At 36.8% G+C, this 27,368-nt stretch overlaps 1 protein-coding gene and 1 pseudogene across 1 annotated transcript; one reads left to right on the top strand and one right to left on the bottom strand.

Moving 5' to 3' along the window:
* Positions 1-7,849: 7,849 nt before the first annotated feature.
* Positions 7,850-8,815, bottom strand: LOC110287503 (TLR adapter interacting with SLC15A4 on the lysosome-like). The gene has a single exon (XM_085837623.1). It carries the CDS (start codon positions 8,813-8,815, stop codon positions 7,904-7,906), a length of 912 nt encoding a protein of 303 aa, XP_085693749.1. The 3' UTR covers positions 7,850-7,903.
* An 11,052-nt stretch (positions 8,816-19,867) lies between these two features.
* Positions 19,868-23,030, top strand: LOC147004607 (SH3 domain-binding glutamic acid-rich-like protein 3; annotated as a pseudogene).
* Positions 23,031-27,368: the final 4,338 nt, after the last annotated feature.

Here is a 27,368-nt window from a genome sequence, read left to right on the forward strand (position 1 = left end):
ATAGCTGAGTAGTACTCCATTGTGTAAATGTACGACATTTTCTGTATCCATTCCTCTGTTAGGGGCATCTGGGTTCTTTCCAGCTTCTGGCTATTATAAATAAGGCTGCTATGAACATAGTGGAGCATGTGTCCTTCTTACCGGTTGGAACATCTTCTGGATATATGCCCAGGAGAGGTATTTCGGGATCCTCCGGTAGTACTATGTCCAATTTTCTGAGGAACCGCCAGACTGATTTCCAGAGTGGTTGTACAAGCTTGCAAAATTCCTAGGCAAATGGATGGACCTGGAGGGCATCATCCTGAGTGAAGTAACCCAATCACAAAAGAACTCACATGGTATGTACTCACTGATAAGTGGATATTAGCCCAGAAACTTAGAATACCCAAGATATAAGATACAATTTGTGAAACACATGAAACTCAAGAAGAACAAAGACCAAAGTGTGGCTACTTTGCTCCTTCTTAGAATTAGGAACAAAACACCCATGGAAGGAGTTACAGAGACAAAGTTTGGAGCTGAGACAAAAGGATGGACCATCTAGAGACTGCCATACCTGGGGATCCATCTCATAATCAGCCTCCAAACGCTGACACCATTGCATACACTAGCAAGATTTTGCTGAAAGTACACTGATATAGCTTTCTCCTGTGAGACTATGCTGGGGCCTAGCAAACACAGAAGTGGATGCTCACAGTCAGCTATTGGATGGAGAACAGGGCCCTCAATGGAGGAGCTAGAGAAAGTACCCAAGGAGATAAAGGGATCTGCAACCTTATAGGTGGAACAACAATATGAACTAACCAGTACCCCAAGGAGCTCGTATCTCTATCTGCATATGTATCAGAAGATGGCCTAGTCGGCCATCAGTGGAAAGAGAGGCCCATTGGTCATGCAAACTTTATATGCCTCAATACAGGGGAACGCCAGGGCCAAGAAGTGGGATTGGGTGGGTGGGGGAGTGTGGGGAAGACTTTTGGGATAATGTTGGAAATGTAAGTGAAATAAATACCTAATAAAATAGAAAAAAGAAGAAAGAAAAACCACAAAAAAAGACTAAAAATACACAGTAGCTCCTCTGTCATGTAAGGGGAGAGAGATTCTTGCAAAGCAGAAAGAGAGCTGTAACTAAGAGGTGAATCAACTGGTACCTTGTTCATAAGATTCTAGCCTCAAGAACTGTGTGAAAATAAGTGCCTACTGTGTATTCCACCAGTCTGTGGTAATTAATTACAGCAGATCCCACAGGCAAAGATATCAACCTAGAATGTCACTGAATACCATACCTTCAGGTTAAATCTTCTCACTGTTTTTCCCCCCATGGTTTATAGCATAGATACCTTTTCTATTGGATATTTTCTTTACTTACATTTCAAATGTTATCTTATTTCCTGGTTTCCCCTCCGAAAACCCCCATCCCATCGCCCCTCCCTCTGCTCACCAATGCACCCATTCCCACTTCCCTGTCCTGGCATTCCATTACCCTGGGTCATCCAGCCTTCTCAGGACAAAGGGCCTCTCCTTCCACTGATGTCCAACAAGTCCATCCTCTGCTACATATGCAGCTGGGGCCATGGGTCCGTCCATGTGTAATCTTTGGTTGGTAGTTTAGTCCCTGGGAGCTCTGGGGATAGTAGTTGGTTCATATGGTTGTTCCTCCTATGGAGCTATAAGCTCCTTCAGCTCTTTTGGTCCTTTCTCTAGAAACTCCATTGGGGACCTTGTGCTCAGTCCAATAGTTGGCTGAGAGCATCCACCTCTGTATTTGTCAAGCACTGGCAGAGCCTCTCAGGAGACAACTATATCAGGCTCCTTTGTGGAGCAGAGACTGAAGGGAAGACCAACCAAAGATTGCCACACCTGGGGATCCATCCCACATACAGTCACTATTGTGGATGCCAAATCATCTCACTATTAGAGTTATTTAGACTATTTCTCTGAAAGATGATAAGCATTCAATAGTTCTTTTGTTTGGGGTCTTGCCCTGAAGTCACAACTTTATTGCATGTAGCCTCAAGCTTTTCCTTAAACATCTTATCTCCTTGATAATTGGATTTAGCTCCATTGCACTTCCTGGTGACTCTTTTCACCTCATAATACACACTTTGTATTTTCTTTGCTTAGCTTGCTGACTCCCTTTCATTATAAATCTGCATATTAGTTGCCACTAATAAAGCAAGGAACACAATAAATACAAGGCTGTTTGTTTGGTTTTTAGCTTTTCTGCCAACACAATTATTCCAAAACTCTTCAATTTAGCTTCAGGCAGATATTTTGGGTAAGGGTATAAAACAGCCACATTCTTTGCCAAGTTGTCACAAAAAAATATTTCTATATTGACACTTATTCCTATACTTTTCCTCTGAAACTTCATGAGCCAGATGACTGTCATAATAATCTACATTGCTCTGAGCAGCACTGTGTTCCCTGTTCCTATGAGTATGGCCAATTAAACCCCACTTAAAGAGTTCAACTGCTTTCCTAATCTAAAAAAACCCAGCTCCACATTCCTCCAACAAGAAGAGTGGTCAGGCTTGTCAAAGTAAGAACTCTCAGCCACCTCTCCAGCACCATGTCTGCAGGCATGCCATCATGCTTTCCCTTATAAGAGTTGCCATTGTCATGGTGTCTCTTCAAAGCAACAAAACATTAAGACAGAAGTGAATCTCAAGAAAGTTTATTTCTAAAAAGTTCCTCTCATTGTTTTGAGGCAGGCACCATCTTGGGACATAGGTTTTAGGAAATATACCAATCTACATACATGTAATTTCTCCATAGACCATTCAAAAACTTCTAAGTCTTTATCAGATCATTTAAAATTTGTGGATTCTTCATACTAGCTATTTCAGCAGACATCATTTGTCATAGGAAGAATATTTAGATTGCTAACTGTGATAAGTAATGAGATTTATTTTGTCCCTACTTTTTCTAATTAGCAATTCTAAAGTGAATATTTATGCATTTTGTTTTGAAACAAAGTTGGGATTTTATTAAAGGTATGTTAACATAGGCTTAAAATGAGCATTATAGAAAGGGATACTCATAAGGAAATATGTACCCAACAACATAGATACAATTTCCTTAAAGAGTTTCTTCATTTGTATCTATATAATAAAGAAAAGTTTAATGTCAAAAGTGGCTAGAAAGAAAATCACAAATAAATCTATTTACTCAAACAATGGTACTTACATTGATTTATAAAGTAGATTTTCTTTTTCCCTTTGTAGATTCTGTATCTGTTGCATATAAAATTATTTCCATTTTATGCACTTGGTATTTCTCCTTTCAATTATTTCCTCACGAGACATTTAAAACATTCCCCATTGGTATTTCTATTAGAAGAACCCCCCCCCAAGCTGAATAAATATGTCACCCTTTGTTCTTAGTATCAGGGTAATAACTGCCAGGGGTATAGTCTAATAGCTGTACCTATGATGATTGGTGGCTAGAAGCAGCACTTTAGGGAATTATTCTGGAAAACTTGAAAACAGGATTTGTGTATATACTGCAGGCCACATACCAAGTCTAACTTGCATGATGCTACATAATACTCTGTCTATGATAGTAGGTGGTGATGACACTGATGGTGATGATGATGATGATGATGATGGTGGGTGGTGATATTATGGTTCTAGAATGACATGCATCATGTGTATATCAAATCACCATATAGTATATGGAAAGCTGATAATTTGATTGATTTGAGAAGAATCAACTGGACTGGTCCTCAGAAGCCTTGAGTACTAATGCCAGTCTGATCACTAATTAAATTCATATGAAATTTCTTTCCTTCTCATTGGGAATCTACTTTCCATGTATTGGATTAAAGCTTTGATTTTGAAAATAAGACTACTCACTTATTTGCTAAATGTTGTAAAGGGAAAAAAGGGAATCTTTAGTCTGTCAGTTATGTCAAAGCGACTCTTACTGCTTTGTACAGAGTGTCAGTTCACTAACACATGAGCTCATATAACACATATTAAAAAAAAAACAGAGTGAGATAAAAGCTGAGTGTTAGCTGGGCGTGGTGGCGCACGCCTTTAAGCCCAGCACTCGGGAGGCAGAGGCAGGCGGATTTCTGAGTTCGAGGCCAGCCTGGTCTACAAAGTGAGTTCCAGGACAGCCAGGGCTATACAGAGAAACCCTGTCTCGAAAAACCAAAAAAAAAAAAAAAAAAAAAAAAAAAAAAAAAAAAAGCTGAGTGTTTAGTTTTCTACATTTGCCAAAGTGAAAAATCCAACTAGACTCTCCACACAGGGCTTTATGTCTATGTTGTTCAGAACTCTTCGATATCTAATTAGGAAAAAAAAAATTATCTTCCAAAGGCATGTAATAGCTGGTTTATTTGTCCTCTAGATAAAAAATGCTGTTCAATACTATTGTCATGTACTCATGAAAGGCATCTAACTCCATCATCCTGAGTTTTAAGACACAGTGCCTGGCCTAAAGGAAGAATGCCAGCCACTACTTGGGGAAATGCCCTGCTGTTGTTTACGTCCTAATGACAATGCTACAAGTATGTTACTAAAACAGAGTTGAATTCTTAAAGGAAAATAACCACAAAAGTCCCTAGGAGTTTGACCTTTTCCTTTAACTTTTTCAAATCTACTCAAAGTCTATTTATTAGAAATTTTCCCACTTGCAATTATACAGGAGAGTTGAAGTTCAGCAAATAGCCTATCTATGAATCTCAGGAAGTCTCAAGTAAAAACCGAGGTAACTGACAATTGATGCTTCCCATAATAATGTACCTTAAGTTCATTTCAGGAAGTGAAAGCAAGAACTATATCACAAGATTATAAGCTACCAGCTTTAAGGAGAAATGAAATTACAGAATGACTGAAGAACCTAGCTGTTCATAACAATGATTCAATCATTTTGAAGTTGAAGTCAGTATATCTTCATTTGGATATCATCATTGTAGATACATTATCGTGAATACTTACTTAAAGGATGTTTTGTAAAATTGTAATATGATCTTGAACATTTACAATCATTAAACCAAGATATAATAAGACCATTTTGGAGCTAGAGATGAAAGAGATCTTGCCTAATCTGACGGCCCCTATACTACGTATACAAAAGCAAATAGACAGTCTCTACTAGCCCTTGATGAAAAAAAACACACAATGGTGTGATTGGGGATCTAAAGTTCTAAACTATCTGTGGGCACTTTTAAGATGATTATTATATCAGTTTTAACATTTTGGTAAGTTTATAGCCAATAACCCTCTGTCATTTTACTTACAAATAATGTTTCTATTTTCAAAGTTTTCACAATGCATTAACTGTTAAAAACTTTTTTATTTATCTAGCTGATTTCTTTCCATCCTGTTTTAACTAAAAACAATTATGGACCTAACTGAATAATTACTCCAGTTTATTCTACCATAATAATTCTTATCAAACCAGCCTTTCATTCTTCATCCAAGCACACATTATGTACTGCACACATTAACTGAATTCACTGTTTAAATGTTAGCTTCAGTCTCAGAAACTTCAGGGAGACTGGCTTCTTTGGAAAACTAACCCATGAAAAGGATCAAATCTGAAAGTATCAAGAATCTGGGGTATATCCTGTCCTTCATGGTCACTGCCCCAGAGTTTCCTGGGGAAAAAATGTTACCCAAGATTGGGTAAAGCCTTTTCTGGGCCCTGCAATTGATAGCTGAAATCCAAAGATGAGTATAAATTATACTGACCTATACAAGCACATAACAATGCACTAAGAATGCTTTTTCATTAATAATTTATTCACTTTACATCTCAATTTCAGCCCCCATTCCTCTCAGTTTCATTCTTATAAATCTCTCCCCCATTACCCCCTCCCCTTCTCAGAGAAGTGGAAGCTCACCCATGAGTACCATACCACCCCACCATGGAACATCCAGTCCCAGCAGGACTAAGTGCATCCTCTCCCATTGAGGCCCAACCAGGCAGTCCAGGAGAAATATTTTGCAATTTTTATAAAGTTATTCCCTGTCAAGAAACATGATGATCATCCCCCATGTGCTGAATCACTAGTACTGCCAATTTCTATAAAAACACTAATGTTTTCTACACCTGGAATAGTGAGACAGAAAATTAATTATCCTAAATGGAGAGTGTTGTCATACATGGGATGCCCCTAATGAAAAATAATATGAAGACTATTTAAATCCAAATTATGCAAAATCACATTCATATATGAATATTTTATTCAAATACAGAAGTAAGCCGGTATGAGGTCACAATAAAGCATCACACAAAATATAGCATCTTTATTTAATTATTGTATTAATTTTAGGCCATGTTAATCATGTGACTATCAGCATATAATAGGTATTTTGATGAAATGGGAAAGTAAGCATAGGAAAGTGGAATTTTTAAATCTGAAGCTATAAATGCAGTATTAAATTTGACATTAGCAAAAAATATGATATTAGCTAAACATTATTGTTTTATATAGTACTATATAATCTCAACACTTTGGGTATCTTTGCTACATAAATAAATATTAATACACACTACTGTGCCTAAGAAAATTACCCACAAGAATGCTGTCTACATATATTTCATTCAATTTTCAAAAGTACAAACTTAAATCAAATGTATTCCATGTGAATAATCTTCCTTGAAATACTAAAATCAAGCAAAACAATAAGACAATATACACAATATTTTCAGTCTTTACGTAACAGTAAATCAGTTTTCCAAAATTGTTGCCCATTGTCTTTTCAGAATCAAATATCTGAATGATTGAAATTGATTGGACAAATATGGCAGATGATGAGAAGTAGTGAAGGAGTGAAAAGCAAGGCATTCTAAGGAGTTCAAGCTACAGGACTGGACGAAAATGTTTGATTTAAAAATCACTAGCTATGAAGACATTGAGCTGGTTCATTCTCTAGAATTTAATAAGGAACAAAGCACTTATTTGAGGAGATTATTAATACATAAAGTTATTAACATATTACACATTAAAAGGAAGTTTATAACAGAAGCTCATAGCAATCTATTTACAAGCAATAATGTGTGATGATCATTTCACTATTCATAGGAGAAATGTGAGCTGTTAGCCATGAGATCTTGTTTCCAATATGGCAATAGAATATAACATTTTAAAATGAGAATTAGTTAATTTAGTTTCAGTTTCAAATTTTACACATTTTCTTTTATCTTATGTCAAGATCTTGATTGTAGAGAATCTGAATAGTGTAAAACATTGCCAAAAGAATCTCAGAAGTAGTTGGCAGTTTGCTATATACTTCAGTTAGTCAACCTGTGTACCTTCCTTCCTCTCAGATTTAAAAACAACAAGGAATAACACAGTAATATAAAAGTGTTAATCCTTGTGCCAGTAGAGTTTAAAATAAAATGAAGTTTAATTCAAATGGAACCAACTAAAGTCTCCATTTTCCTTAATCTTTCCATCAAAGTCTCTTAAAAATGTCAGATAAATTGTATTATTTTTCTATAGGCTCTTCGAATCTACACACAAAAATAGTATATACACATGCAAAACAAATTCTCCCAGGGTATTCTATTTGTCAGTGTAAATAGTCCTGTGTACCATAAATAAGAGGAAGGTTATTCAAACACCGATCATATGCCTCTAAAATTGCTTTAATACAGTTCCTTCCTCGTACTGCTTTTGTGGTTAACAAACCTTAGTGACAATATGTACAGACAGAGCATATGTGAAAACTACTAAAGGTGTCAAAACAGAGAGAAAACATAAATGGTCACACATCATATTTATTGTACTTATATCCTACAAGAATTCAGATGGACCAAAATAATTTCACAAAATTAACACCACCACAAAGGAAACTTTATGAGACCTAAAAAGCATGAGAACGCAATTGTTACTGTAGTTTCTTATTTGACATAGCCAGTCTTTAGGTGATTACCATTATAGATGTCATACAAATTCCCGACTAGCTTGGTTTGATATTTGTAAGTTAGGAGTGCTTAATTCGGTACTGTTTCTGTGGGAAACATTACGAAGATTACATAGTGCTAAAGAGTGGAGAAGGGCTTCTCGGGCTTTGGGTGCCTCTATGTTCTGCTCTTGAGAGATTTGAAGGCTAATTTGATTGACATTATTCATCATTATGCTAGAAGTCATGAGGTTGGTTATAGAGAGGCACCTGGTAAGATTTTCTTCCAAAAACTGTTTGTAGAGTTCATCCACCTTTCTTTCAATATAATTATTAAGTATAGAATTAGAGAGGGGTTGCTTATGTAATAGCATGCTTTTTTCTCGAATTTCATCACCATTGAATAATTTTGAGGTAGATGTTTTCTCGAGAGGCTCCATTTTAGGAGAGTGGCCCAATGGTATATCCACTGAAAGTAAAAGAGGACCATTACAAACATCATCATGTGTGTGTTCCACAAAGCAACCAGAATCATACATGTTTCTAATGTGGTCACCTCCTATCTGTAGGTCAGGATAATTCTGGCAAATACTTGTACATGACCAGGATCGATATAAATCCAGTTGTGTTTCATCCTGTCCCCTCTTTGGAATGGGCAATGCAACAGATACATTTCCTGGAAGAGGTGTACATTTGCATTTTGCAATAGGTAGCTCATCCATAGATTTGATTTGAGATGAATCATTGTCTTGTTCAGTTACACTTCCTTCTATAACTTTCTCTTGGCTTCCAGTCTTTAAAGGGGGAAGTGACTTGTCCAGTGTATCTAAAAGCTTATTTTCCCAATTTTCCTTTTTGTCATTTGATGTCTTCTTACATCTTAGTGGTTTGTAAAGTTTTGCATGTCTCTGTTCTTTGTAGAGGAATTTAGTTAGGAAGGCTTCTCCAAGCATTTTCTTAGACAAGTTATAAAATATGAGTGAACTGTACTCCTAAAATATAAAATAACTAATTAAGGCAATGTAATATAATTTTTTTTCTCTGACATGAACCATGTTCTAGGGAAGAACTGTTGCTTAAGAGACAGAGGATAAAACTAGAAATTCTTTGATTCCTTTTTATCACTGTTTAGCCCTGAAGAATTTACTTATTTCTGGCTCTCAACTTCCTCAACAGTTAAATTATAATAATGCCCTTTCCATTTTCATTGGACTATTGTGAGAATATTGCATAGCATCTACGCAAATGTTTAAAAACTGCAAAATCAGAGATATGCTTAACATTATATTGAGCTGGGGTTTTTTAGTATTTATTTAGAAATTAATAAAAATGCCTTGCCTTTTACTGTCTAAAAGGGCACTTAAAATAAAATTTATACCTATGGAAAATTTCTGAACTAAACTATAATCATAGCTATCTATATTTTTCCTATAATGTAGGTCTCTGCTTTTTCCTTCTCCATTCTTTTTAATTTTTTCCTTTTTCTTCTTTTGGACTCAAAGCTCCCTTCCTTATTTGCTATTTCATGCTTTTACATCATTTATTAATACAAGTCTAAGAGTTTCAAATTTCACTGTAAAATCTATGTAAAAAGTCAGGCATAATGCTTCACACCTGCAATCACAGAACTTAGCAGGCTGAGGCAAAAGTATCTTAAATTCAAGGTCAGCCTGGGCTAAATGGCAAAACCTGCCTCTTACATAGCAAAATTAAACGTCAACTCTATAAGAATGAAAAAGGTCAAGTTGCCTTCATTCAAGATAAAGATTTCGTCTCATAAGTCTATGTTATATATTACATATGTTTCCATGAAACCTATCTATGTTATTATTTGAAAGAATTTGAGAAGAAAATGAAACACAAATAAAACTAAGAATTTAGACTTACGTTTTCCAAATATCAGGATACCTAAAGATTTGCTCCTCTGAGACGCCAACAATCCAAACTCAGAAAAAGTCCTTTCTGTCTGGTTTGCTTCTCAGCGTCTGCTTACATCTTACAAAGGATGACAGCTTTAATCACGTAAATTGGTTCTGCTTTCCGTTATTACCCCAGGACTGCAAACCTAATAGGAAAATGATGTGGGCTGGTCACATGTGAGGTACGGTAATGACCATGTACCAAAAGAGGATCTTGAAAGTGTTTCTTCAAGTTCCCAATGACAATGGGTGGGAAAATGTTAGCAGTAGTAGAGTTCTTAATATACATAAAGACAGAGACAGGGTTATTTTCACTTTTAAGTAGGACAAAGGTGGAAGAGCCTCAGCATCTTCTGTAAAAAGGAGTAATTTTAAACAAACCAAATGAACATCAAAAATAAACTGATTGAATAAATTTTGATACATCCATGACAGGAAATATGAAAACCTTCCTTTAAAAATATTTATTAATTCATACATTTATGAGATGAAATACTAAATTAAACATTTATTTAAACATGTTTTATTAATTCTTTCAAGAATTACACCTTTCTCTCCTTCTCCTCAGAAGCCACTGACTGTCAATAGATGTTCAGTTACGGGGTGTGAGGTTATTAGCCACTCTGCCCTCCACGTTCAAAAGTTGATTAGCTTGATACTGTACAGGTCTTACACAGGTACTCACAGCTGCTGTGAGTTCATGTGTGCAGTGGTCATGTCCTGTCCAGAGGACACTGTTTTCCTCTGCTCCTTCCTGACCTTTAGATTTTATAATCTTTCCATGCCCTCTTCCACGATGGTCTCTGAACAAATGGAGCATTTCTAATGATTTTATGATAGTGAATTGATTATTCTTTTATTTGATTTTCTGTTTACTACTCAGTCTCACAATGTAGCACTGGGTGACCTAGAATATGTTATGGAGACTAGAATGGCCTTAACCTCATGACAATCTTCCTGCCTCTGCCTCCCAAGAGCTGAGATTATAGGCATGTGTCAACACATTTGGCTATATGACAACATTATAAATTGTCATGTAGATTATTTAAGAAACACACAATTATTCATTTTACAGAGAAAACAAAGGAAAAGAAATGGAATGTATGTTTTTTACAGTCACAATACTAGTAACTAATAGAAGTAGATGTTTGAGCAGACAGTTGGACTAAGATTCCATGTCCTTAGGCACTGCAGCATATGTTATGTATATGTGTAAAGTATGTACTCTGTAAGAGAATATACACCATGTGATTCCACCATCAATTGTGTATGTCATGTGTCAAACACTATTCAGAATATCTCACACAGAGCAATTTGATCTTCCTAAAATTCCAAGAAAGAGATACTGTTTTTCCTTATGAGAAGAACCAGGCACAGAGAGAAGTTAGGATTGTTCCGTTTCAGAGAAGTGTAAGAAGTTGTTGGAAAACACTACTATCAAGGTATCACAAGCCATCATGTCCAGATAGCTCCCCAAGCTTGGGACAAAATGGAGGACTCCTTCTAGGTAGTTAAAATAATTCTTGCCGGGTGTAGTGGTGCACGCCTTTAATCCCAGTACTTGCTGACAAGAGCCTGATATAGCTTTCTTCTGGGAGGCTCTGCCAGAGCTTGACTAAAACAGATACAGATACTCACAGACAACCATTTGACTGAGACACAGGACCCCAATGGAAGAGTTAGGGGAAGGACTGAAGGAGCTGAAGGGAATTGCAACCCCATAGGAAGAACAACAATACCAACTAACCAGATCCCTCAGAGCTCCCAGGGACTAAACTACCAACCAAAGAGTACACATGTGTAGATCCATGGCTTCTGTTACATATGTAGCAGAAGACTCCATTATATGGCATCAATGGGAGGAAAGGCCCTTGGTCCTGTGGAGACTTGTTGCCCCAGCGAAGAGGAGCGAGTGGATGGGTGGGAGGAGTACCCTCTCAGAGGCAAAGGGAGTGGGGATGAGATAGGGAGGTTCATGGAGAGGAGACTGAGAAGGAAGACAAAATTTGAAATGTAAATAAATAAAATAATCAATAAAAAACCCACAAGAAATAAAAAATACTTTATTCACATATTTTCCCATTATTAAACATGCCTCGAGTTTGTTAATCTCTGTCATTCCAGGATTCCTGCCTGAATGCACATAGTTGGTTTGATTTTATCTTATGAATTCTCAGCTCCATGAAGACAAATACTGTCTTACCTAATGATATGATTCCTAGCAGTATGCAGAGTCTAACAGCTATTACTCATTATACTGTTTTTCTGAGCAGCCTACAATGAAGCCATACACTATCATCCTCACTTTAACATTAAACAAGACTGCAATTTCACCAAATTCATATCTCTCTCTCTCTCTCTCTCTCTCTCTCTCTCTCTCTCTCTCTCTCTCTCTCTCTCTCTCTCTCTCTCCCTTCCTCTCCTCCCTCCCCTCCCTTTCCCCTCTCCCTCCTCCTTCTCCTCCCCTCTCTATTTCTCCTTCAAGACTCATGCCTCATGTATCCCAGGCTAGCAGTAACTCTCTATGCATCTAAATATGCCCTAAATCTGCTGATCTTCCTGATTCCATTTCTTTTGGGTGCAGGCATTACAGTTATGTACCACTACCCCTACTATACATGGTGCTAGGCATGAACCCAGGACTTCCAAAACACTAGGTGAATACTCTACCAAGTGAGCTGCATCTTCAGCCACAAATCAATTCTTATTAGTGGGTAGAGCCATGCAATACATACAATATTGTATCACTGAAAATAATTAGGCATGGGAGCCCTCTGCCTCAGGAGAAGGGAGCGCCAACTTGGTTCCAGGACTCCACCGAACTTAGGAACTTAGTCTGCACAGGTGAGAGTGTGCATCACAGAGGCACACAGCTTCTGGGACAGGCGGAGTCTGCACAGGTGAGAGTGTGCACCACAGAACCTGACAGCTTCTGTGACCTGCCAAAGCAACACAGCATCTGGGAAATGTCCTGTTTTGGGCCTTCTTCTTCGGCCAGGAGGAGGTCCAAACACCAGATATCTGTGCACCTTCCCTGTAAGAGGAGAGCTTGTCAGCAGAGAGTGCTCTAACCACTGAAACACAGAGGAGAGAGCCTGTCTCCCAGGTCTGCTGATAGACGATAATCAGAATCACCAGAAGAACAATCTCTAAACAGAGACAACTATAACAACTCCAGAGATTACCAGATGGTGAAAGGTAAACGTAATAATCTTACTAACAGAAACCAAGACCACTCACCATCATCAGAACCCAGCACTCCCACTTCGCCCAGTCCAGGGCACCCCAACACACCCGAAAAGCTAGACCTGGATTTAAAAGCATATCTCATGATGATGGTAGAGGATATCAAGAAGGACTTTAATAACTCACTTAAAGAATTACAGGAGAACATTGCTAAAGAGTTACAAGTCCTTAAAGAAAAAACAGGAAAAGAAAACCAAACAGGTAGAAGTCCTTAAAGAAAAACAGGAAAAGAAAACCAAACAGGTAGAATTCCTTAAAGAAAAACACTAAAACACATCCAAACAGATGATGGAAATGAACAAAACCATACTAGACCTAAAAAGGTAAGTAGACACAATAAAGAAAACCCAAAATGAGGCAACACTAGAGATAGAAACCCTAGGAAAGAAATCTGGAACCATAGATGCGAGCATCAGCAACAGAATACAAGAGATGGAAGAGAGAATCTCAGGTGCAGAAGATTCCATAGAGAACATCGGCACAACAATCAAAGAAAATGGAAAATGCAAAAAGATCCTAACTCAAAACATCCAGGAAATCCAGGACACAATGAGAAGACCAAACCTACGGATAATAGGAGTGGATGAGAATGAAGATTTTCAACTCAAAGGACCAGCAAACATCTTCAACAAAATTATAGAAGAAAACTTCCCAAATCTAAAGAAAGAGATGCCCATGAACATACAAGAAGCCTACAGAACTCCAAATAGACTTGACCAGAAAAGAAATACCTCCCGACACATAATAATCAGAACAACAAATGCACTACATAAAGATAGAATACTAAAAGCAGTAAGAGAAAAAGGCCAAGTAACATATAAAGGCAAGCCTATCAGAATTACACCAGATTTTTCACCAGAGACTATGAAAGCCAGAAGATCCTGGACAGGTGTTATACAAACACTAAAAGAACACAAATTCCAGCCCAGGCTACTATACCCAGCCAAACTCTCAATTAACATAGATGGATAAACCAAAGTATTCCAAGACAAAACCAAATTCACACATTATCTCTCCACGAATCCAGCCCTTCAAAGGATAATAACAGAAAAAAGAAAAAAAATAAAAATAAAAGGACGGGAACCACACCCTAGAAAAAACAAGAAGGTAATCCCTCAACAAACCTAAAAGAAGACAGCCACAAGAAGAGAATGCCAACTTTAACAACAAAAATAACAGGAAGCAACAATTACTTTTCCTTAATATCTCTTAATATCAATGGACTAACTCCCCAATAAAAAGACATAGACTAACAAACTGGTTATAAAAACAAGACCCAACATTTTGCTGCTTACAGGAAACTCATCTCAGAGAAAAAGATAGACACTACCTCAGAATGAAAGGCTGGAAAACAATTTTCCAAGCAAATGGTATGAAGAAACAAGCTGGAGTAGGCATTATAATATCTGATAAGATTGACTTCCAACCCAAAGTCATTAAAAAAGACAGGGAGGGGCACTTCATACTCATCAAAGGAAAAATCCTCAAAGAGGAACTATCAATTCTGAATATCTATGCTCCAAATACAAAGGCAGCCACATACATTAAAGAATCTTTAGTAAATCTCAAAGCACACATTGCACCTCATACAATAATAGTGGGAGACTTCAACACACCACTTTCACTAATGGACAGATCATGGAAACAGAAACTAAACAGGGACACAGTGAGACTAACAGTAGTTATGAATAAAATGGATCTGGCAGATATCTACAGAACATTCTATCCTAAAACAAAAGGATATACATTCTTCTAAGCACCTCATGGTACCTTCTCCAAAATTGACCAGATAATTGGTCACAAAACAGGCCTCAACAGATACAAATATATTGAAATTGTCCCATGCATCCTATCAGATCACCATGGACTAAGGCTGATCTTCAATAACAAAATAAATAATAGAAAGCCAACATTCACGTGGAAACTGAACAACACTTTTCTCAATGATACATTGGTCAAGGAAGGAATAAAGAAAGAAATTAAGGACTTTTTAGAGTTCAATGAAAATGAAGCCACAACGTACCCAAACTTATGGGACACAATGAAAGCATTTCTAAGAGGAAAACTCATAGCTATGAGTGCCTCCAAAAAGAAACTAGAGAGAGGACACATTAGCAGCTTGACAACACACCTAAAAGCCCTAGAACAAAAGGAAGCAAATTCACCCAAGAGGAGTAGACGGCAGGAAATAATCAAACTCATGGGCAAAATCAACCAAGTGGAAACAAGAAGAACTATTCAAAGAATCAACCAATCAAGGAGCTGGTTCTTTGAGAAAATCAACAAGATAGATAAACCCTTAGCCAGACTCACTAGACAGCACAGGGAAAGCATTCTAATTAACAAAATCAGAAATGAAAAAGGAGACATAACAACAGATCCTGAAGAAATCCAAAACACCATCAGATCCTTCTACAAAAAGCTATACTCAACAAAACTGGAGAACCTGGATGAAATGGAGAAGTTTCTTGACAGATACCAGATACCAAAGTTGAATCAAGATCAGGTTAATGATCTAAACAGCCCTATATCCCCCAAAGAAATAGAAGCAGTCATTAATAGTTTCCCAACCAAAAAAAGCTCAGGACCAGATGGGTTTAGTGCAGAGTTCTATCAGACCTTCAAAGAAGATCTAATCCCAGTTCTTCAGATACTATTCCACAAAATAGAAACAGAAGGTACTCTACCCAACTCATTCTATGAAGCCACAATTACTCTGATACCTAAACCACAAAAAGACCCAACAAAGATAGAAAACTTCAGACCAATATCCCTTATGAATATTGATGCAAAAATCCTCAAAAAAGTTCTTGCTAACCGAATCCAAGAACACATCAAAACAATCATCCATCCTGACCAAGTAGGTTTCATCCCAGGGATGCAGGGATGGTTCAATATAAGGAAATACATCAACGTAATCCAGTATATAAACAAACTCAAAGACAAAAACCACATGAGCATCTTGTTAGATGCAGAAAAATCATTTGACAAGATCCAACACCCATTCATGATAAAAGTCTTGGAAAGATCAGGAATTTAAGGCCCATACATAAACATGATAAAAACAATCTAGAGCAAACCAGTAGCCAACATCAAAATAAATGGTGAGAAGCTTGAAGCAATCCCTCTAAAATCAGGGACTAGACAAGGCTGTCCACTTTCTCCATACCTATTCAACATCGTACTTGAAGTCCTAGCCAACTCAATTTGACAACAAAAGGAGATCAAAGGGATACAAATTGGAAAAGATGAAGTCAAAATATCACTTTTTGCAGATGATAGGATAGTATATATAAGTGACCCTAAAAATTCCACCAGAGAACTCCTAAACCTGATAAACAGCTTCGGTGAAGTAGCTGGATATAAAATTAACTCAAACAAATTAATGGCCTTTTTCTACACAAAGAATAAACAGGCTGAGAAAGAAATCAGGGAAAAAACACCCTTCTCAATAGTCACAAATAATATAAAATATCTTGGCGTGACTCTAACTAAGGAAGTGAAAGATCTGTATAATAAAAACTTCAAGTCTCTGAAGAAAGAAATTATAGAAGATCTCAGAAGATCGAAAGATCTCCTATGCTCATGGATTGGCAGGATCAACATTGTAAAAATGGCTATCTTGCCAAAAGCAATCTACAGATTCAATGCAATCCCCATCAAAATTCCAACTCAATTCTTCAACGAATTAGAAAGTGCAATCTGCAAATTCATCTGGAATAACAAAAAACCTAGGATAGCAAAAACTCTTCTCAAGGATAAAAGAAACTCTGGTGGAATGCTGGACCTAAAGCTTTACTACAGAGCAATTGTGACAAAAACTGTGTGGTACTGGTATAGTGACAGACAAGTAGACCAATGAAATAGAATTGAAGACCCAGAAATGAACCCACACACCTATGGACACTTGATCTTCGACAAGGGAACTAAAACCATTGAGTGGAAGAAAGACAGCATTTTCAACAAATGGTGCTGGCACAACTGGTTGTTATCATGTAGAAGAATGTGAATTGATCCATTCCTATCTCCTTGTATTAAGGTCAAGTCTAAGTGGATCAAGGAACTTCACATAAAACCAGAGACACTGAAACTTATAGAGGAGAAAGTGGGGAAAAGCCTTGAAGATATGGGCACAGGGGAAAAATTCTTGAATAGAACAGCAATGGCTTGTGCTATAAGATCGAGAATTTACAAGTGGGACCTCATGAAACTGCCAAGATTCTGCAAGGCAAAAGACACCATCAATAAGACAAAAAAACCACCAACAGATTGGGAAAGGATCTTTACCTATCCTAAATCAGATAAGGGACTAATATCCAATATATATAAAGAACTCAAGAAGGTGGACTCCAGAAAATCAAATAACCCCATTAAAAAATGGGGCTCAGAACTGAACAAAGAATTCTCACCTGAGGAATACCGAATAGCAGAGAAACACCTGAAAAAATGTTCAACATCCTTAATCATCAGGGAAATGCAAATCAAAACAACCCTGAGATTCCACCTCACACCAGTCAGAATGGCTAAGATCAAAAATTCAGGTGACAGCAGATGCTGGCGAGGATGTGGAGAAAGAGGAACACTCCTCCATTGTTGGTGGGATTGCAAGCTTGTACAACCACTCTGGAACTCAGTCTGGCGGTTCCTCAGAAAATTGGACATAGTACTACTGGAGGATCCAGCAATACCTCTCCTGGGCATATATCCAGAAGATGTCCCAACCGGTAAGAAGGACACATGCTCCACTATGTTCATAGCAGCCTTATTTATAATAGCCAGAAGCTGGAAAGAACTCAGATGCCCCTCAACAGAGGAATGGATACAGAAATTATGGTACATTTACACAAATGAGTACTACTCAGCTATTAAAAAGAATGAATTTATGAAATTCCTAGCCAAATGGATGGACCTGGAGGGCATCATCTTGAGTGAGGTAACACAATCACAAAGGAACTCACACAATATGTATTCACTGATAAGTGGATATTAGCCCAAAACTTAGGATACCCAAGATACAAGATACAATTTGCTAAACGCATGAAACTCAAGAAGAATGAAGACCAAAGTGTGGACACTATGCCCCTTCTTAGAATTGGGAACAAAACACCCATGGAAGGAGTTACACAGACAAAGTTCGTAGCTGTGATGAAAGGATGGACCATCTAGAGACTGCCATATCCAGGGATCCATCCCACAATCAGCCTCCAAATGCTGACACCATTGCATACACTAGCAAGATTTTGCTGAAAGGACCCAGATATAACTGTCTCTTGTGAGACTATGCCGGGGCCTAGCAAACAATGAAGTGGATGCTCACAGTCAGCTATTGGATGGATCACAGGGCTCCCAATGGAGAAGCTATTGAAAGTACCCAAGGAGTTAAAGGGATATGCAACCCTATAGGGGGAACAACATAATGAATTAACCAGTACCCTGGAGCTCTTGTCTCTAGCTGCATATGTATGGAAAGATGGCCTAGTCAGCCATCACTGGAAAGAGAGGCCCATTGGACTTGCAAACTTTATATGCCCCAATACAGGGGAATGCCAGGACCAAAAGAATGGGAATGGGTGGGTAGGGAAGTGGGGGGGGGTATGGGGGACTTTTGGGATAGCATTGGAAATGTAATTGAGGAAAATACGTAATAAAAAATATTAAAATTTAAAAAAAAATAAAATAATTAGGATACTATAATGAAGAACTTAACTTCCATTATATACCCACTTTTGGCAAACTCCTCCTCAATGTACAAATATGTCAATAACTTATACTTGTGTCTGGACAGATCCCTGTTTAACAGTGTGTACTGGTCTTCAAGAGGACCAGAATTCAAATCCCAATGTTAATGTCAGGTGGCTCCCAACTGGTTGCCTATAACTCCAGGCCTCTTGGGCCTGTACTCCTACCTTCAGACAGGCACAGAAAACATAATTAGTACATACATCATCTTATTCAGGTACAGATATATAATTAAAATATTTTTTAATGTTAAAAAGTTGTAGCTAGAAAATGTACACTAAAAAATGAACTATGAATATAAGGAAGAAGAAGCAGACATTTTACACAGCGAGTGGAGGGTGGAGTGAGGGGAGAAGAGGAAGCACCAGGAGCTGCAGAGGCTATTGCACACATTGCAAGGTTGACCTCAAGAAGAAAAGGGCAGACTGCAAAGCACGTTTCAACAAGGACGTTTCAACAAGGGAGCCCAGTGGGAGAGAGGAAAAGAGAACTTTCCTGTGTCAAGACTTGGGGAAATGTTGCTATGTTGGTCATATCCTGCCTGGATCTGTTTGTACTGACCTTACAAACTAAGGCAACTCAGGTTTATTTGTCTCTTTTCTTCACAAGCCACACTGTATTTTTAATGAATTTTCTCCCTCTCTCTGTGCCAGGGGAGGCAGGAATGGCCAGCAAAATATGTAGCTGCCCTCCCTTTCTAAACAGAGAAGGGGAAAGAGCAGAAATGTAGAGTGTGTTAGTTTTTCCTGTTTCGACCCCAGAACTTGGCAGATGGGCAAAAAAAGAGGTGTTAGCTAGTGGGTATTACTCAAGGGAGCACAATCTCTCTTCCTTTCAGGGCAGGCGGGTGGGGCTTCCTGCACTCTGGTCACCAGGAACCAGTTTTTCTCAGAATGGACACCAGCCTGCGTCACAAAGGAGCACTTGCTCCTTAGCCAATCCTAAGTGCAGGCCCTTAGCAACCCTCAGAGAGAAAGCAAAGTTTAGCCTGGCTCCATGTTCAGACTTCAGAAAGCCGGTAACCAGAAAGAAAGCTGACCAGAAGACAGCAGTAAAGTGTTGGACCCAATACATTTGAAGAGTAACTGCAGACTGAAAACAATGAGTAATATTATAATTTACTATGCCAGCATGACAGTCTCCAGGGAGATGAGTAGGAAGTGCCTCAGTTGGAGGAAGGCAACAGGAGGGGCTTAGAGTAAAAATACCATAGTTGGGGACTTCAAGATTTTGTTAAGATTATCATGCCTTTTCTGCCTTTCTAAATATTTTTTATTCTACTTTATTTTATCATGTTGGGTGGAAGTGGGATTTGCAAGGACCTACCAAAATGGCTGTTAACTCCCTTACTCCTGTTGTGCTCTAAGAATTTACTGATATTAGAAGTTTCTGGTATCTTGAACTTAAGGAATCCAATAGTTTTGTCCATATTTCAAGTGTACAAGAACTAGTTAACTCCATTTAGGATGGGAGAGAAACAAACAAACACAGTACGCATATAGCTCATTTCCCCAGAGAAGACCAAACAACTCATGAAAGGGCCAACTGTTTATTTCTAATACGTTGTTATATTTTCATAGGTCACATATTTCTTACATGAAATGATTAATTATTTTGAGCAATATTTAGGAAGTATTACAGAACAGCACTGCCCAATAGAAGCATAATGAGAGTTACCTGAGTAATTTAAAATGTATTACTAGTCATTTAAAATAGAAAAAAGTGAGATTAATTTTAGTATGCACATTTAACATAAAGTATTCAAAGTGTCATTACAAAATGTAATCATAAATGTTGGTATGTTACATATATTTTTATCATGCTGTCTTCAAAAGCCATCATGCACTGTACTCAAAGACTGAAGGACTAGAATTTTTACACTTCAGAGTTCCACTTTCAGGACAACAAATAAATGGCTGCCAAGCAGTCATCACATCCTTGCTACACATTACACACTCTAGATGAAGGGAAGAATGCGATTTGACCTCAGTCTAGGAAAAGGAGATTGCTTTTATATAAAACCTGGTCAATTACATTACTATTTTGCATAAAAATAAGAAGTGGTTTTAAAGAAAGTAAATTATAACATATTTCTCTAGTTTTAAAATATCAGCAAACAAACATGTGACTTATATGCTATTGGGCATAACTGCCTAAAACAAGGAACGATTTCAACTAAGAACCACAAAGAATGCAACACTAAACTGCTGATCTTTGGCACTCCAACTGTTGCATAACAATCATTGGGCAGGGATGCTAGAACAGATCATTCCTGGTACTACCCTCAGCATTTCTACTACTGTAGAATTGAAGTGGAAGTGATGATGAGGCAGCCAGCCTGTGAATCACAAACTGAATATCACTGATCTATGTAACTGTTCTCTTAATGGGTTTGTCTGGAAAGCTTTAGAAAAATACTATGCAAAGATGACTCAAGTCTCATGAAACATATTGTGCAATTTTAAAAACTTAATGAGAAGGTAGAAACACTGAATTTTGGAATTTTAGAAATTTCTCTGCTGTCCTTTGCATGCAGACAAGCATTTTTGAAGTATAACTGGGTTACATCTTTTGAACATCAAACAAAAATCTTACTGGCATGCATTTTACAGAAATCCCACTTCAACATGTTGGGGATGGGGCTTGTCAAATTGTTATCACATTCTAGTATCAAAAGTGTTATTTGACAAGATTACTCAAGATTATAACATGAAAACAAAGAAACCTCAATTTTACTATTATTTCTTATAGTTATTCAATTTTCAGTTATAAAATAAGTTTAAAAACCAAGCTGTTACAATTGTACTTGAACCATTGTGTGTTTTAAAAGACAGTTAAACACTAGATATAGTCTGTTAATAGAAGATACAAATTTGACAGTTCAAGAGCACAACACAAATTAATCATTCATTTTTTATATCTTAATTTCATGAAGTATTTAATCTTTCATTCTATTTTCTGATTAATGTCTTATTGTTTTCCCTCATATATATATATATATATATATATATATATATATATATATATACATATGTGTGTGTGTGTGTGTGTACATATATATACAGGTTGTTTGTTTTTCAAAGCAAGGTCTAATGCCTTGGAATTGTTCACTTTGGCCATCTTTCTAATTTTTTATGCATGATTGTACAAACATATATATTTCTTAGATTGCCACACAACTTTTTAAAAAAATTGTGGTTCTGTTCAATTCCAAAATTTTTAAATATATATATTTATATAATATATATGTGCCATATATCATAATACGTATGATATATAAACTACATATAATATATACATATGTGTAGTTTAACAACAAAATTGCATAGTTTTGCACCAATGCCTGCCACCAATAATGGCTGTTCCTCTTTTATAACTTAATGAATAGGTAAGAACACAATACATAAAAGTATTACAGTAAATTGAATAACATGTCATCTCTTTTTTTCTATCTAGGTAAAACACAGACAGAATGAAGCTATGAGAGTATTAGACACTTACAAAATTAAGTATGAGTTAATCAACATAGCTGTCAGTGCCAAAATACTGGAAGAAATGTTTATTAAGGTTGCCTCTCCCAAGGCTAATCCACCTCAGATATTCACAAGAATATTGTCGTGTAAGCATAACTGTTCTTCTTAACTGTATTTCATAACTTAAAGTCATATATGTGGGTTAAAAAAATCAATGTGTGGAGTATTTATTTATTTATTTATTTATTTATTTATTTATTTATTTATATGAGTACACTGTCACTGACAAACCAGAAGAGGGCATCAGATCCAATTACAAATGGTTGTGAGCCACCATGTGGTTGCTGGGAATTTAACTTATGATGTGTGGAAGATCAGTGGATGCTCTTAACCCCTGAGCCATCTCCCCAGCCCCTAAGGTATGGAGTATTAAAGTCAGGTCTACTCATCAACAGAATAACTTAATTGTGTTTCCGACAACAAGAAAATGAGCATTTAATCCTAAAAATGATTGTCACTTCGTGGTGAGGGATACTTGGGTATATTTATTATAATATAGAATAACTGGTAATCTGAGAAAATTATTCATCTTAGTTACCAGAGGTTTGTAAAATTCTCAGCAAACTAATTAGCAGTCCATGCTTGAATTTAGTTATTAATTGAGAATCGTCAGAATTGGTTAACTATACTTTTAGTTTTAGAATTTCATATATTTCCATGATGCCAAGGAGAACAAGGAAATTGTGAAGTTCCTGAAGATTGAGTAAGTGAATATTTATGATAAAAGATAAATTCACCATTTGATCTTAACCATAAAAGAACCACTCCATTAAAGTAGCTACCAAAACTAATGGGCTCCTACTGTTTCAATGGTTAGTTAAAATTATTTCTTAAACTGTAAACATTCTAAAAATTTGCTTTTATTATCTGTGTGCGTGTGTGTGTGTGTGTGTGTGTGTGTGTGTGTGTGTATTAGGTGGAGGGCTGTGCTAACACACACATGTGGGAGCCTACATAAACAAGGAGAGGGTGTCAGGTTCCCTATAGTTAACAGGCATCTCACAGCTGGCCAGCATGGGCTCTGGGAATGAAATTATGCCCTCTAAAAGACAAGAAACAACTCTTAACTTCTACGTCATCTTTTCAACTCTAACCATTAATACCTTACAACAGGAAAAAAAATGTACTAGCATCCACCAACATGAAACTTTTAAAAATTCACTAGTAACTATGGGCATAAATAGACTTGTACAATTTTCAGTTAGCTTCTTTTTAAATGTTTGTCACTATATTTAACATAGGTTTACATACCTAATGATTGCAATGTTTCATAAAATTAAAGACAGAAATCACTCTGTAGACTTTTATAAAAGGTTTGTTTATTTGCATTTAACAATCTGAAACAGAAAGTTTGAAATTATATGATGTAGAAAGTCATATTCCTTAAAATTATCTAGAGTGCTACTGAATATTCAGTTGCTAAATCCATTCTTGCATTTTTATGTTGAAATAAAGATCTAAGAATTTAGTTAAGATGCTCCTGGTGATGCTAAAGCATAGTAATATCTCAGAAATATAGGTCAAATAGAAATTCCATACACATTTTTGGAAACGAATAGTTATAGATCATTTTCTCCCATGACTTAAATACCTTTCCCTTGAGATCTCTACTCTGTTCTTTGTAGCTTCCTAAATGCATCAGTTTTGCATTTTCTTGCCATTTTCCCACACTTTCAGGTGATATATCCTCCTGCCATCTGGTGACAATGAATTATTTATTGATCTTTCAGGTTTGAGTTCTCATGACAGTCTTGGTGATTTCTCCCTACCAGAATGTAGCTTCATTTTCCTTTCAGTTTCAGGTATAACCTAATGTGTACTTCTTTCAGAACACAAATAACAGGCTTACAACTATAGACTCCCTTGAAAATAATATCTGCCAACACTTTTTCATGTCTTTCTACAATGTGACATTTTGTTGAATAATAACAAATTCACAAGATACAATGATTTTACTGACAGTAATTGCCAAGTAGTTCTACTTGCCTTGATAGCTTCCTCTGGGAAATTTCTTTTTCAAAATATTATTATGATTGCCTGTATACATACATGTGAATACAACCTGCTTGGCTCCATTTAGTGTTGCTGGTATGCATATGTTTTTATAGAAATGACTTATTTAGTATTGGATAACTATTTAGGGAACTCATCTCTGAGAAAGTCTGATTCTTCCTCTCTCAGCAGTTATTAATTGCCTTTAGTTCTTCATTTGGGGGGAGGGCTTGTGAGAACCAGTAATTCCTAACAGCTTTGTAAATATTACCCTTATAACCATAGATTATAATTGTAGCTCCCACCAATTATCAAAATCATTTCTTTCTTCATCAGATAGAGACCATTATAGAAAGCCATAGATACTAGTCAAAGTACAGACAACAGCTGACCATGCGATGCCCAGCTCAGTACAAGTCATATGCTCAAGGGTCTGGAAAAATTGTGGAAGAAGGAATGGAAAGATTATGAACACCAAAGAATCAGACTTTCTGCTGTGAAAGATCTAAAAATTACATCAGTTAGTAAACAACATTTCTTATACAACATGTGTTGGGCATCCTTCTAAAGTGTTACGCATGGCAGCTTCATTTAACCATCTCAATTTCATGATCTATGCATGAGGAAAATAAGCTATTAAATAGAAAGTTGCAAAAAAAAAAAAACCTGCAACCAGTAAGACGATGAGAAAGCAGCAGTGAGTCAGAAGTCTGCAACCATAAAATGTTCTACAGTTCAAGCCTTTTAAAAAGATTCATCTTTATTTTATGTATACAAGCAGTTTGCCTGCATGTGCATCTGTGTACCATGCATGGGCATTGCCCCCAGAAGCCAAAAGAGATCATTCAGTCCCCTGGGACTGAAGTTAAAGATGGTAGTGGGCTGCCATGTAGGTGATAAGACCTGAACTCCAGTCATCCAAGAGTAGCAAGTGCTCTTAACAGCTAAGCCATCTCTCCATTCTAACTTGAGCGTTCTTTTAAGCAAAAATTCCAGGAAGTTAGAAGATTGGCAATCTTGAAAGATAGCTGCTTTTAAAGGTAATAAGGACAGAAAGGATGTCTGCATGTTATTTCAAAAGTCTTTCGAGAGATGCCTAGCAACCTATCATTGAAATATTGCTACATAGCCATAGTGTCTAAGTGTGTCTAGGGTGATGAAACTGATGTTAGTCACACAGAGCCCCATTCCTCCTTTACAGTGATGCAACATTTCAAATTTTCCCATGCCTCCAGAGAAACTAATTGAATACCACCAAATGAGAACAATGAAAGCCTGATTATTCAGGACTTGTTAGAAGTTAGGCATCATCACTGGTATTTTGCAGAGACTTTCAAAGGCAGGCAAATGAATGGGAAGTTTTATAAACTAAAGATATCAGGTATGTGCCAATTGACAGCTGTAAGATTCTGGAAGCAGGATAACTAGAAATAGGCAATCCTATGTGATAACTGATTTTCTCTACTTGAGGTCAACACTTAGGGAGGCTAATAGTGATGATGAAGTGTTGAAAGTCTAAGACTGATTGCTACAGAGACTGTGGTGGTTCAGATTCATGAATGGTTTGTCACAAAGGCTATGGTTTATGGTTGTGATGATCATTACAAGTTATGGGCCAGTGTTTTATTTCCTTTTTTTAAATCTAAGATCTGGCCACTCCCAACAAGGCTTTAAACTGCTGTCTGTGAACAGGGAGGTATAAAAACCATCTTGAAGTTCAAGAAATGAACGATGGGAAATAATTGTGACCCTAGCAACCAGTAAGTAGAGTGGTATTGCAGCCATAGTTAAAAAAAAAAAATCAGTTTCTCCCTTAGAAAAAAATGGATACCATGTACAAATAAGTCCTTTCTCTTTAAGATCTATTCACTCAGGTTTCATACACAAACCAAGAAATCTGAGGATTCTCATTTTGCTTACTTAGTGGAGTTATCCATAAGATACTTAATCTGGGTAGCATAAACATTCTACTAGTTTTACAGATGCAACAACCTAACAGAGATCCACTGAGAAGAGACTATCCAGTAAGAAATCTAAAGGTGACACTCCCCGTATATGTGTATATACACACTACACACATACACACACACATACACACACACACACACACACACACACACACACACATCCCATAATTTCTGAGATTTAGGAAGTTGCTTTATTTGAATAAAGGGTTTTTGCAACTGTAAATTAGGATTTTGATATTTAAGATAATGCAATGAACCAAGTGAATCCTAACATTGATATCCAAACATCTTTATAAGCACGAAGCAGAAGAAGACAAAAGAGAGAAAAAGAGAGAAGGATAAAAGAGGCAGACTGAACTGACCGCTATACCAACAGAAGCTGAAAGCAGGCAAAGAATCTCCTTTTCCTGTGACCTTGGTGAGGCACCGTACTTTTAAACTTCTGCCCTTCAGAGCTCTGAAAGCAATGTCTGCTATTTGTGGCAGTTTTTTTTTTTTTTTTTTTTCAAATTCACGGGAAACTATTGCATCCTTTAACTGTGATCTCTTAAAATAGAGAAAGAATCTACACACTACAGTTTTGGATGAGGACACAATTTCAGACTATTTCCAAGGTCCTCCCATGGATACAGACTATTTCCAAGGTCCTCCCATGGTTGGGAAAATGAGTAGACTAGGACAGGGCACTCTCAAGTACTGAGAATCTTTTATGAACTTTTACACAGAGGCTGGGAAAAGGCAGTTAGCCACACCATGAAGTTCATGCCCTAACTTCTTGTCTCTACCCTGCAAAAAGAGGTTTTGTAAACTGAAAAACATGTTCATCAGTAAGATGAAGATATGTGAAGGTATCAAATTCACATTCAGAATGCTCTAATGTTATAGATATGGTACATAAGCCCCCTTTATCTTTCAAAGTAAGGAAAACAAAACAAATAAAATAAAATAAAATAAAATAAAATAAAATAAAATAAAATAAAAGCTACATTAATGTGATAACTACATTAAGAGTTAGCCCATATAGAGAAAATGTACAATTCAAAATATGTGGAAAAAGGTTAGAGTTTTATTACTAGCAGATTTTGGTTTGTTCTTTATAAAGTAGCTTCT

This window comes from Mus caroli, unplaced genomic scaffold (assembly GCF_978045245.1).
Source record: "Mus caroli unplaced genomic scaffold, Mus_caroli_1 scaffold_5, whole genome shotgun sequence".
Classification (NCBI taxonomy): Eukaryota; Metazoa; Chordata; class Mammalia; order Rodentia; family Muridae; genus Mus; species Mus caroli.